We start from the raw sequence: 12238 nt of genomic DNA on the forward strand, positions 1-12238 counted from the left end.
TTTGGCCATTAGCATCAGCCCCCCCTGGTGAAACCAAAATCAGCTGAGTGGCTCTTCCTGGGGTGAAACTAAAGCGAGAAGCAGCACATGGGGCACACTCAGCGTGTTGTGACCCCCATGGAGCATCTCTGCAGGATGGTCCTGGGGTCAGGCAGCAGCTTTCATCTGTTCCTGACAGGATGCTGAGCCGAGGTGCAGCTGGTGAGGTCTGGCCTCTCTGCAGACATGCAGGGTGGTGTGCAGGCTCTGTATGGCTGGGCACGTTTCTCATCTGCATTTTTTGACAGTAAACAGAAGTGATTACTGAGCCAGTTAGAGTGGGATGGAGTAGTTCAGGGTGACTGAATGCCACACTGCACAGACCTGTTACTGACAGGGGGTGGGATAAGGGAAGGATCTGAGTTCTTACCCCAGAATGAAAAGCTGACCCCTTCCCCAAGGAGTAACTCAAGGAAGACTGTTTGGGCAGTGCCCATACAGAGACCCTCCTCTTCCCCTGCACCAACAAAGGCACAAGAAAGGAAAAACACCTGACAGCCCTTGTCCTTCACATGCTCAGTAGTTTGCAGGAGAGGCAGATTCAGTTTCTTATTTTCTCTCCTGACAAATGCTCTTGACAAAATATCTCATCTCAAAGGGCTGCCTATCAAGCAGGAGGAAAACAAAGGGATTGTTCTCTGCCTTTGCTCCTCCTTACCCTCTATTCCTTAGGATTAGCAAAGTGTTACTGCTTGGCTCCCAGCACAATCTGGACATTTCAGTTGTGGAGCAGAGGTGAGGGAAGAGGTGGAGAGGCCAGGGCTCCTCTCTCAGACAAGTGCTTTCATCATTAGGAATGTTGTCAGGCTCATCCTGTGGCTCTTCTACACCAGAATCATAGAGTGGCTTGTGTTGGAAGGGGCCTTAAAGATGATCCAGCTGATTTCCTTTAAGAGGTGTTCCTTCTGCATGAGGAGATGAGTTTGCAAGTGTAACACCAAGCTCCTTGAAAGCCATGAAGAGCAAAATCCAAATCAAGGGAGATAGCCAAAAGATAAATGTTGGTTGCTTGAAAATACCCTGAGCTGTCAAAAGAATCCTGAGTGCCTGAGTCACCCCTGCCTGCTGATGCCAGGGGTGAAAGAGGAGAAGGGCAAAAAAATGAAAATCGGCAAGGGAGAAGCACACGAGCAGGGATGAAAACTGAAAGGAGGGCTAGAAAGAGAGTTCTCAGCATCTCCCTGAGAGTAGTTCAGACAGGAGGAGTTTCACTGGCTCCAGGGAAGGCAGCTGTGTGTCTGTGTCAGCCTTTGGCTGTCCAGCAGCATCCTCAGCAGCCAGGAGGGCTGACCAGGATGTAACCTGTGTGACTCTGTGTCTGGAGCCAGGAAGAACACAGCCTTCCTTGTGCTGTGTGTCATGCTTTGGGCTCTCTACAAAAACCACCTCTTCAGCAGACACAAACACTCAGGAGTAGATGCAAACTTTCCAGATTCTCTTCTGCTTGTGGTTATCTCCCCGCTGTGGCGTGATGGGGAAGGAACAGGGAGGCTGCAGGGAGTTGTGATTGATGGCTGTTTGCTGCCAGTGTTCCTCTGCTGTGAAACATCTCTGTCCCCCAGTTATTTTTGATTTCTCCTTGCAGATAGCTCAGCTGAACACACAGTTAGGGACTCCTAATAGAGTACAGTCGCTGCCTGGGAGCAGCTGATAAAGTACTCATGCTGGGTTAAGATTTTCCAGAAAAGAGATAACTTTAGCAGATGGCTTGGGCTGAGTCCTTTGGCTTCAGCTTTTTTATTGATAGATGAAAACAGTACACACAACCAAGCTATGGAAAGCTATAAAAAGTGTCCTTCCTTACCCTGTGTTTAATAGTTCCTGTGGTGACAGTTTCTCTCCTTCTCTCTTGTGTGACTACAATAGGCACCAGTCCTGCTCTTCAGTCTTCCCTGTACCCTTTCTGTAATGATGAGCTCTTTTATCAAAATCATCCTCTTCTCAGCACCCCCTGAAAAGATCAAGGCAGCCCTTCCAGACACAGGTTTTCAATCTTTTTTCCTCCCACACAGCTCTCTTTTCCAGTGGATTCGTGCAGCCACGTAATGGTTTCCAAAGAATCCATTCTAAATTTCCAATATTTAACATCAGATTTTCTGGTCTTGGAAACACAAGGCCATTGCCAACCCCAAGTTTAGGGACTGATTGCACAAGCAGGCTAAGGAGCCATTCTGCAGGACAATAGCTCTTGTGAGCCAGGCAGTGGTGAGCAGCTGGCAGGTGAAGAGGAATAACAGGATGATCCTTCTACTTCCCTGCCATGAGCAGGAGAGATCTGGAGAGGAGGAGAATCCCATTCTTATGGACATATGAGATGCCCAGACTGCACTTCTTTCTGGTCAAGGGTCACTTTAGCCATGGATTAAGGGTAAATCTTACCTTACCCTGAAGTTTTTGTTTGAGCAGGACAGAACAGCTGTGTTCCAAAAGCTTCTTTATTTCCCACTGGCTATAAAAGAAGCCTAAACAAACTTTAGATTTTTTGATTGAACTGAATCTGGCCAAACACAGTAAGATGTTTTACATTAAAGGCGAAGTTCCACCTTAGGCACAAGGTGGAATAATTTGATTAATGTCCTGGTTAAAGGGCAAGGCCCATCTGTGGAGGAATTGCAGCCTTTTTTTTCTTTTTAAGCTGGTTTTTGTACTCAAACCCATAAACTTACTCAAAGGTAAATTGGCCAGATAATATCATTCCACAGCAGCCCATCCCAACCCAACCTTTTCCTCCCCTCCCCTCTGTTGGCCTTTAGGAAGTGATAATCAAAGACCACACAGAGATAACAGCTCATAATTGTCAGGGAAGAGCTTTGCCAGCCCCAGGGAGCTCCTCATGGTGTGTTCTTGTTTAGGAACCAAACCAGCAAAGTGCTGTGGAAGGTGCTTGACCACCCCAGAATCTGGTGAGAACTTGGAGCAAATGCTAAGTGTTGCTTTTGGAAAGTCACTGATTTTTGAAGACTGAAATTTTGGATTTTTTTTTTCTCCCAGCAGCTGAGCATTATCACGATTGCTCTGGGAAGAAAAGGAACGTTTTTAAACCTCTAATGAGTATCTGATGAATTTTGGATGATCCTAAGGCAGCCATCTCAAAAATGTGCAGGTGGATGCTAGGTTGGGTTTTTCTACAGGGTTGACTTTGAATGAGCTGGGCATTTTAATGGTGAAATTAAAGGCAAGTTTCTCCTATTCAGCTAAACTTTGGGGATATTTTATATTCATGCATTGCTTTTTAAAGAGCTCCAGACCAGGTTGCTTCAAGCCCATCCAACATAGCCTTGAACATTTCCAGGGATGGGGCATCCACAACTGCTCAGGGCAACCTGTGCCAGTGCTTTGTAGATGTCTGAAGTGACCCATGAAAGACAAAAAGAGGCTGTGGGTGCTGGAATCACCTGATTTCAGCCCAGTTTGAGGGCATTGCTCTCAAGGGCATTTTAGGGTTGTCTCTGTTACTTATATTTGTTTAATAAAAGTCTCTTTATACCCTGCTCCCTCTGGATTGCTTGTGTGTGCATTTAGCAAACTTGGAGCAACTTCAGGGTTCATTTCCACCAGCTGAAGAGCAGAGATGGAAGCAAGGAAGGATGTTTTGATTTCTTACAGCAAGTAGGATAAATTCTACTCTTGACAGGGATTAGGATGGAGTATGGGTGACACCAGACTGCTCTGAAGCTTTGGTCTTTGCCTCCTTAATTTGCTTTACCATGATGGAGAGGAACAGATGGGATTTTAAGTCTTACATTCTCACTATTTTTGCAACCTAAAGAAGGACAGTTTTGTTCCTCACCCTCCTCTTGTTGAAGTCACCTCTTATTTTGCCCAGAGAGACTGTGGACTTCTCATCCCTGGAGCTGTTCAAGGCCAGCTGGATGGGGCTTGGAGCAGCCTGATCTAGTGAAAGGTGTCCCTGTCCATTTCAGGGGTTTGGAACTGGATGGATCCAACCCAAATCATTCTGTGGTTTCAGGATTTTCCTGTGGGGTGATGTTCACAGGGAGGCACAGCTCCACTCCTCATTCTCAGGGGGAATGAGTTAGGGGATGCTCAAGTCAGGGATGCTTCAAGGACTTGGAACCAAACTCTTGGCCATGATTTGTGTCTCAAGAACAGGACATCACAGTATGGCACCTACAGCATATTCTGCTTCTTTATTAAAGAAAGAACATGGAGAAATAGGTTTTGGTTTTAAAGTTTCTTGCTCTTTCTGGTCCTTTGGAGTTTGAATTTTTAGTACCAAAGTTTGGGGAAAGGGGGAAGGGAACCCTCCAGAGGTTTCAGGAAAAGGAGAAAGAGTAATTTTTTAATATCCCTCAGCAAGCAGAGATAAGGCTGACTGCTGACAGCAGGCTCTGCTTTCTTTCCACAGTCTCCATTGAAGATATCCGGGATGTGAGGTCAGGCCATAAAACAGAAGGGATGGAAAAATACGCCAAGGATGTCCCGGAGTATCGCTGCTTTTCCATCATCTTCAAAGACCAGAGGAAAAACCTGGACCTCATTGCGAGCTCAGAGGATGATGCCAACCACTGGATCACTGGCCTTGGGAAAATCATAGCCCACAGCAACTCCATGAACCAGAAACAGAAACTCCAACAGTATCCTTTGCCTTATAAAGTGATTAATCACGGACAAAGATGCACTTGTCTTTCCATGTGGGTGGGGATAACTTCCTTTTTTCCCTGTTGGCCCTTGGGCACTGGGGTTTCTCTTGCACTGATTTTGCACCTAGGCAAGCTCCCTCTGGTTTCCAATGCTTTTCCCCTCTGTTTTACAGTGATACCAGCAGGAGTGGAGTCAGGCTTAATGAGGCTCCTTAAGCAAAGAATTCCCTCTTTCATGGAGCTCCAGATAAAACAATCATTATTTTTTTTGTGTTCTTCAGGGGTCTGTTTCACTTGCATTGCAGTAAACTCCAGGACAGGCACTTTTTGGCAGGGCATGAAAAGCCTGCTCTGTTTACTGTGTTTCTCAGTAATACAAGGAGAGGGAACTGATTCTCCTCTTCTCACTGCCAAATTTACTCCAGGGTAGCTCCACTGACTTGAGTGAAATTACTCCTTATTATCCTCAGCATGGGAGGAAGTTTTACCCTGAAAAAATCTGCAGTTGCTCTAGAGACAATGCAGAGATCAGAAGGGAAAAGGCACAGAGCAGGAATGGAGAGTGAATTGATTATGAAATGGAGAGGGGCTGGTTATTGGGTGAAATCCTGGCTCTGCTGCATTCACAGAGAATTTTCCCTGGGGTTGCATTTCACTCAATAAGTTGCTTTGCAAACAGAGGTCTCATGTATACAAAGAGAGAATATGAGTGCAGTTTTGGATGGATTTTCTTCAGTCCCTGTGTCTGGGACTGGGACTGTGACATCTGAAGCTGTTGGCTGATTTCACCCTGATTTGACAAAACCACAGTAATCATAAAATATTAGGTTCCTTTAAGCTTCCCAATATTCAGCTATCAGAGAAGAAAACAGATATCACTCTTGGGAAGAAAAAGCTTGGTGGGCTTCATGGCTTGTTTGACACCAAACATTGGAGAGGAGAGGGGATGCAAAATCCTCAGCTGGGAAAAATCACAAACTGGAGCTGAAGTCTGAGCTGGCACCAGGAAGTCGTGCCCTCAGTTAAATTTTCATTCCATGTGGGTTCTCTTCTGGGTAATAATGTACTGATGGAGAAGGAGATGGTGCATAAATGCTGATCTTTCATCAGCCTTTACTCTTCTGTGGATTCTCTGAGGTCTGAACAGCCACAGCACTGTTCACTTAAAGGAATCAGACTCCATTAGTTCTGATGTGCCTGGGATGTCCTGTTTATCTCCTGCATTATAAGTATCTTTTTTTGGATGGTTTTTCAAGCTCTGGGCTGTAAGGTCACTTCTCAGCCACCCCACAGTGTGTAGGGGAAAAATCTGGGCTACAGAAAGTTGTCCCTGGAGGATATCAAGTTAAATATATTGCTGAAAAACTTGCCTGTAAGAAGAGACAAGATTGTTAAAGGGGGAAAAATAACAATGACATTTGTAAAGGAAGAAGGCTGTAAATTTCCAGCATGGAAAAGTGCCTTTCTGTCTTTGGAAAGCAGAATTGAAGCTAAATAGGGTGGGTAGGCAAACCATATTTCTGGAAGAGTAATTACTGTGCAGTGCTGGCTTCCAATCTGGGCTTGTCTCAGGCCATTTAACGTAACCTGGAATTACAGAACAGCATGATTTCTCATTTGAAATTTGATGATGTTTAATTAAAGCCTGGGATTTTAAATTTAGTCTGCCTTCACTGGGTTTGCTTGGCAGCGTGGGCTTGCTCAGATCTTCCTTAAACCTCAGGAGTGTTCTCTGCATCTGTGAGCACAGAAGGGGACCAGTCAGGAGATGAGAAGTGTTGTGTCCCCTGCCTGTCCCCCATGACTGGAGAATTGCCTTGCAGGGTATCTTTTCCAGCTTCTCAAAGCCTTGCAAAACAAGTAAAGAATGTGCAAGTTTTTGAAAACAAGGATTGGAAGCAAAAACTCTGCTGGTTTCAGATGGGGCTCGTTCAGTTTGGAATTCAGTGGAATTGCCTGTGGTAGAAAGGGACTGGATTCAGTGTCTGATATATTTTTCCTGTCCTGTATTCCCACTCAGATAAAACTCCCACATGCTTGATGAGCATTTCTGATGTTCTTATACACAGACTTCTGTTTTAATAAGCCTCAGATTCAACCTTGCAGCAAGCTGGCATAGGTCATTTAGCAAATATTGCAGGTATGTGTGCAGAGGGAAGACTTCAGACCAGAAAATACAGAGGACTTTTCATTTGAGCAGGTTGGCACTGTCTGCTTCAGTTCTGGGGTTTATGTGTGAGTTTTTCTTCTGGTTTGAAAGCACTTACCAGAAGTTCTGCAGCATTTCTGTTCTGAGCACATTCATGGGATATCTGCCAGATAGAAACCAAAGAGGGATGACTGGAACTAAGAGAAAGCTGGTAGCCCTGGAGCTGGCATGTCCTTTAAAAACAAGAGGCAGGAGGCAAGCTCTCCCTGGATTTATACAGAAATGGGAGCAGCTTTCCTCTCCACTCTGACCCACAGAGGTGCAGAAGCTGAAAGGAAGATCCTCAGCCAGGTCTGATAAATGGTGTTTGTACCAGATGAGAGCACTTTCAGCCCCTCTAAGCTCACCCCCAGCTGAGGGGATCCAGATGGATGGGGTGTTTGGGTATTTTGGGCCAGAATGGTGCTATTTACTGAGATCTCAGTTGTCTGTGCTCTCCTTTTTCTCTCTTTGCTGCTTGCCCTTGCAGCAAGAGGACCCACTGTGTGTGCCTGGGCTCTTCCTGGGCTCTCTGATTCCCTCCTGCATTTCTCAGCCTCCTGGGAAGGGATCTAAGAGAAAACCATCCTCTATTCACAGGTAGGAGCTGGGCATACTCTTTTGCATTTACTGCCCACATTTTGCCTTCCAGAGAGGCCTTTGGGTATGTGCATGACCTCTGGTGCTCATTATCAGAGGAAATTATGCAGACTCTTAAAAAAATGTGGTTTTTCACAGTGGTTAGCACAAAACCATTAGTTTCTATGCATAAAATAATAGTTTCTGTCCACCCCTACTGCTCACCTCTGGCTGTGGCAGATTTCCTCTTGGCTCAGCAGAGTTGGGTGTTCCTCCTGCCTGTTGTTTTTAGGGAAGGCTGGGAAGGGGATCCAAGGTGCAGGGTCAGGTGTGAGTGGGTGGCACCAAGGTGACAGTGACAGTCTGAGCAGACCTGTGGGTGGCACCAGGGTGACAGTCTGAGCAGAGCCTCTCTGGAGCAGAGCTGGTGGAGGGGGTGTTCTGCAGCCCAGGGTGGCTGTGGTGCTCTCCCAGCACAGCATCCTCTGCTCATGGGAGCTTCATGATTCAAACTGGACTTTCTGGAAGAATCAGTTCAAGCCAGACCCTGGTTCAGGGCTCTGGACTGTCCTTGGGAAATGCAGCCTCTCTTTATTTTGGTTTCCATGTCTGAAGAAGGGGAATATTAATATGACCAGGCTAAGACGGATGTGGGGTGAGGTCATTGCTTAGCACCTGCCAAGATTTTTAAAGTCAGAAAGTTCAACTTTCCATGAGACAAACAATGCTCACTAACAGTTTACACATATCTCCATCACTGGGAAATACTTCAGTGCAGGGGTAGCTCTGGCAAGCACTGTTTCAGGGTTGTGTTTACAGCCCCTAAGGCTGTTAATACCCTTTCTCAGGGTCATTTTCAGAGGTCCAGTTTAAATGTTACAGCACTATATGCCTCAGCTGCTATTGCTGATCCTGAGCTTTTCTCTGATTAACATTCAGATTGGGCATTTTTTTGGAAGTTTTTCTGGAATGAGTTTGAAGCATTGTTTCCTATGTGAGACATGGAAGGTTATTCTTGGAGACCAAATTCTTACTTTGATAATTTTTTTTTCCTATTTAAAATAGATATTTTTCTGGATGACCTTTCTTATTTGACAGTAAAGCAAATTAGGCAGTCAGTTCCATGATGCAAAAAGCATGAGGTTTTTTTGGTGTTTAAAACTGCAGTGTGTCTCAACTGTCTGACGTGATTTTAGAGACTGAAAGAAAATGGGAGAGCCAGTTCAAATTATCTGACATCACATTAAGAAGATCATTCTCATAGCAGTTACTTCAGATCCATAGATATACTGAAGTTATTAAAATCCAAGCTCTTCTGAAATATTATCACAGTACAGCACAGTAACAGACCCTGTGTATTTCATCAGGGGAAGAAGGCAGGACCCACAAAGTTTGGTTTGATTCCACTCACAACAAATTTCTTAGGAGATGTAAGTAGAAATCACTAAAATTATTCTTAAGGTGATTTCAAAAATTATTATTGGTACTTCTGGAGTTCATTGTTCACTGTGACACACTGAATATTGAACAAATCTATGACAATGAGTTTACCAAGCTTCTCTTGGGAGCTCTTTTCATTCTTTCCTTTATCCCCTTTTAACCATCTGGAGCAGAATGCACTTTCTGTCATAAAAGAGAAATCAAACTGTTTCTGGCTGTGGCCAGAAACTCCTGCAGGGTAAAGAGAGCTGATCCAGCCTTGGCCAGATGGTGAAAAGCTTGTCCCAGGTCACCATCAGTTGTATCAGAGCACGTTTTCCTTCTGCCAAGGCACCATTGTGCTCGGTGGGAGCAGAAGGTGAGGTGCTGTCAGCTGCTGCTGATTTTCAGCAGCTGGAGAGGTGGCTCAGAGCCTGTGGAAGAGGATTAGAAGAGGATTTCCCCCTGCTATGTGCAGCAGAAGGTGTTTGGTTGTTGAGGCTAGGCACTGACCTGGAAAGATTTCCTTACATCACCCTGCAGCTGGATTCACACCTGCCTAAGGAAAGCTGACAAAAACAAAGACAACAAGATGAGCCTGAAAGAGCTCAAAGACTTCCTGAAAGAAGTGAACATTGAAGTCGATGACTACCATGCCAAGAAGATTTTCCAGGTAATGGGAGCAAGCAGAAAAAGGATTTGCTGTTGGCTGAGGTCAAGGTGTCCCACAGCTTTCAGCCTGGCTTGGGCACCCCACCAGGTGAACTCCTGGCTGCTTTTCTTGTGCCAAGGAAGGGCTCTCAGGTTTTGGTGCTCAGTAATTTATTGTTCAGAATAATTGATTCCCACTAAGTTAGGCCAGCACAATGCTTTTGATGTGGGTGTGTTAAGATCTTTCTTCATAATCAATGCCCAATTTTGCCACAAAGCAGAAAATGAGATGCAAACATGGATAATGCAAGAAAAAGGGAAATAAAATTGAAGTCCCAGGGGTTTCAGGAGTTTTGTGTGCCATAGCTGCATGTCAATGCCTAAGCCTGGCTGAATTTCTTTTGGTTGCAATTGGGAACTCAGATCCTCACCATCTCAGAGGAGGAGGATGCAAAGTGACAGGTATAAACAAACAAAAAAAAGTGCAAATTAAGAAAAAAAAAATTTAGAAAAAAACCTTTCCACATTCATGGTAGATACACAACATTGCACTCAAGCCTGGACTAGTATGATTGATTTAATACTCCCAAGGTATATTTAATCTGGTCCGGGATGTACACTCCTAAATTCTCAAGATTCAGCTTGCTGGCTGAGCCTATCAGAAGATAAGAAAGGGATGAAAATTTCTCAGTTGTTAAGCTTTTGGTTTCTCTCTAGAGAATCCATCCTGCTGAGGTGAGATAAAACATCTGGATAATTTCCAAACTTCCATCCTGTCTGAAGCAGGGTTTGAATTAATGGGTGTGCAGTTTGAGAAATGTCTTTTTTCTGATCAGTGATAAACATGTGGGTGGTTTTGTGCACTGGGCAGGATTTCTCCTGCTCCTCATGTGAGCAGGCAGCTTTCCCCCAAAACAGGTCCAAGTTTCTTTATCTTTCCTTTATAGACATCTCTCTGGTAACTCCTCGGGAATTAGGGAGAAGGTCATCAGCAGATCTTAAAGAATTTCAGCTCACAAAATATTCCTGTTGTACTGCCCTGGCTGGTGCATCCCATCCTTTATTCTCTGCCCAGGAAGATCTTGGAAGGGTGGAAATAAGGCTGGGAATCCACTGGTTGAGTACATCTCACATATAGCAGATTAATCACTCCCACGTCTTCACACATTAACAACCTGAAAAAAAAATCAATCTTGGTTTGTTAGTTGTTTTTTTAAATTTTTTTTTAATATTTTGTATTTTATATTTTTAAATATTTTATATATTTATTTTATATTTCTATATATATACTATATACTATATACTATATACTATATACTATATACTATATACTATATACTATGTACTATATTATATAGAATTAAAAATATAAATAATATATAAACATATATTAAAAATAAAAAATAATATAATGTATATATATTTATATATTTATATTATATTTATATTTTTATATTTTATATTTTATATTAATAATTCTCCTCTTATTTAATGGACCTCTTCTGCTGTCAGGATAGTTACAAGGGAGCTCTAGGAGAGGAAACTTGATGAAATTAATCCTTTTTGCTTAAAGATTCCTAGTAATTGCTAAGCCTTGATTCAACCCACTGAAATGCAGGTAGTTAGTTGAAATACCATCATTAGGCAAGTAATTGTATATATAATATGTATATATAATTTCCTGTATAGCCACTGGGAGGAGAGGCTCTTTGGAGGTTAATTCAGATCTGCCAAGGACTGATCTGCCTCCAGGAAGGGTTTGTCTTGCTCCTAAAGCAATTCCATTTTCAGATGGACTAGGGCATTACAGCCTATTAAAGGGTGATCTTTTCTGTCTCAGAGAGTTTTTCTTCATTTAGTCACAGGAAGGAAGGGTGATCAGGGGCTCAGGTGGGGGCTGCAGGGCATGTTCTCACATTATTCTTGCCTTTCATCACATGGCTCTGTGTCCACATCTAGTTTGAGACACCTGAGTAAAACATATTGCAATGCAACCAGAAATTGTGCAAAGCTCCTCTCATTGCTCACTTCATTTCAACCTGAATGTTCATGCTGATGCATCAGGAAGGTGTTTTTGTGGCAGGCCAAGGGTCATTCAGGACTCATGGCTTGTGAGGATGCATAGGAGGTAAAACACATATTTTGGGTTGAGATTCTCTCTCTAATTTGGACCTCTTGTCACCAAAGCAGAAGGAGCCCAGTTTATACTGTGCATCTGATCTGTCCTGGAGTTTGACTCTGGTGCAGTGATATTGTCCTGTTCTCATCACAGCCTTTAGTGGCAACTAATGAATTAATTTCCTGAGGCACACCACTTAAAATGCCACTTTTCTAGAATAAATATCTTGTGATTTTCCTTGTCATGTATTAAAGAAAAGAACATTTGTAATTCACAGCCATCTCCACCAGCTGCTTTCCCTCTTTATATTCCTTCTGCAGTTGCTAAGCATCATGTTCAGCTTAGCTTGAGGGATCTGCCAGAGGCACAGCACAGGGTCACAGACATGGAAGGCAGCAAGGAAAAGGCAATTCTTGAACTCTCAAACCTATTTTGGAGGTGTTTTAATATGTATTTTAGGTATATAGTATTGAGCATGTCACAGGTTGTCCCATCCCTGAAGTGAGCCCATAGCTTCTACCCAGCAGGTTCTGAAGTCAGGACAAGTTGAACTCATTTTTTTCTGTCACTTCAGTTTGTGAAATGCTAGGCATCATGATAATGTTCTTTAGTTTTATATGTGCTCCATAAACAGATAGT

At 43.6% G+C, this 12238-nt stretch overlaps 1 protein-coding gene across 2 annotated transcripts in view; it reads left to right on the plus strand.

The window, feature by feature from the left end:
- PLCD1 (phospholipase C delta 1) overlaps positions 1 to 12238 on the plus strand; it is a 48920-nt gene that overhangs the window by 18276 nt on the left and 18406 nt on the right. For both annotated transcript variants that reach the window (XM_056484615.1, XM_056484614.1), the window contains exons 3-4: positions 4409 to 4637; positions 9373 to 9502. In XM_056484615.1, the coding sequence (XP_056340590.1) occupies positions 4409 to 4637; positions 9373 to 9502 (359 nt within the window). The remainder of the gene's footprint in view (positions 1 to 4408; positions 4638 to 9372; positions 9503 to 12238) is intronic.

The sequence above is a fragment of the Oenanthe melanoleuca genome, chromosome 2, assembly GCF_029582105.1.
Source record: "Oenanthe melanoleuca isolate GR-GAL-2019-014 chromosome 2, OMel1.0, whole genome shotgun sequence".
Classification (NCBI taxonomy): Eukaryota; Metazoa; Chordata; class Aves; order Passeriformes; family Muscicapidae; genus Oenanthe; species Oenanthe melanoleuca.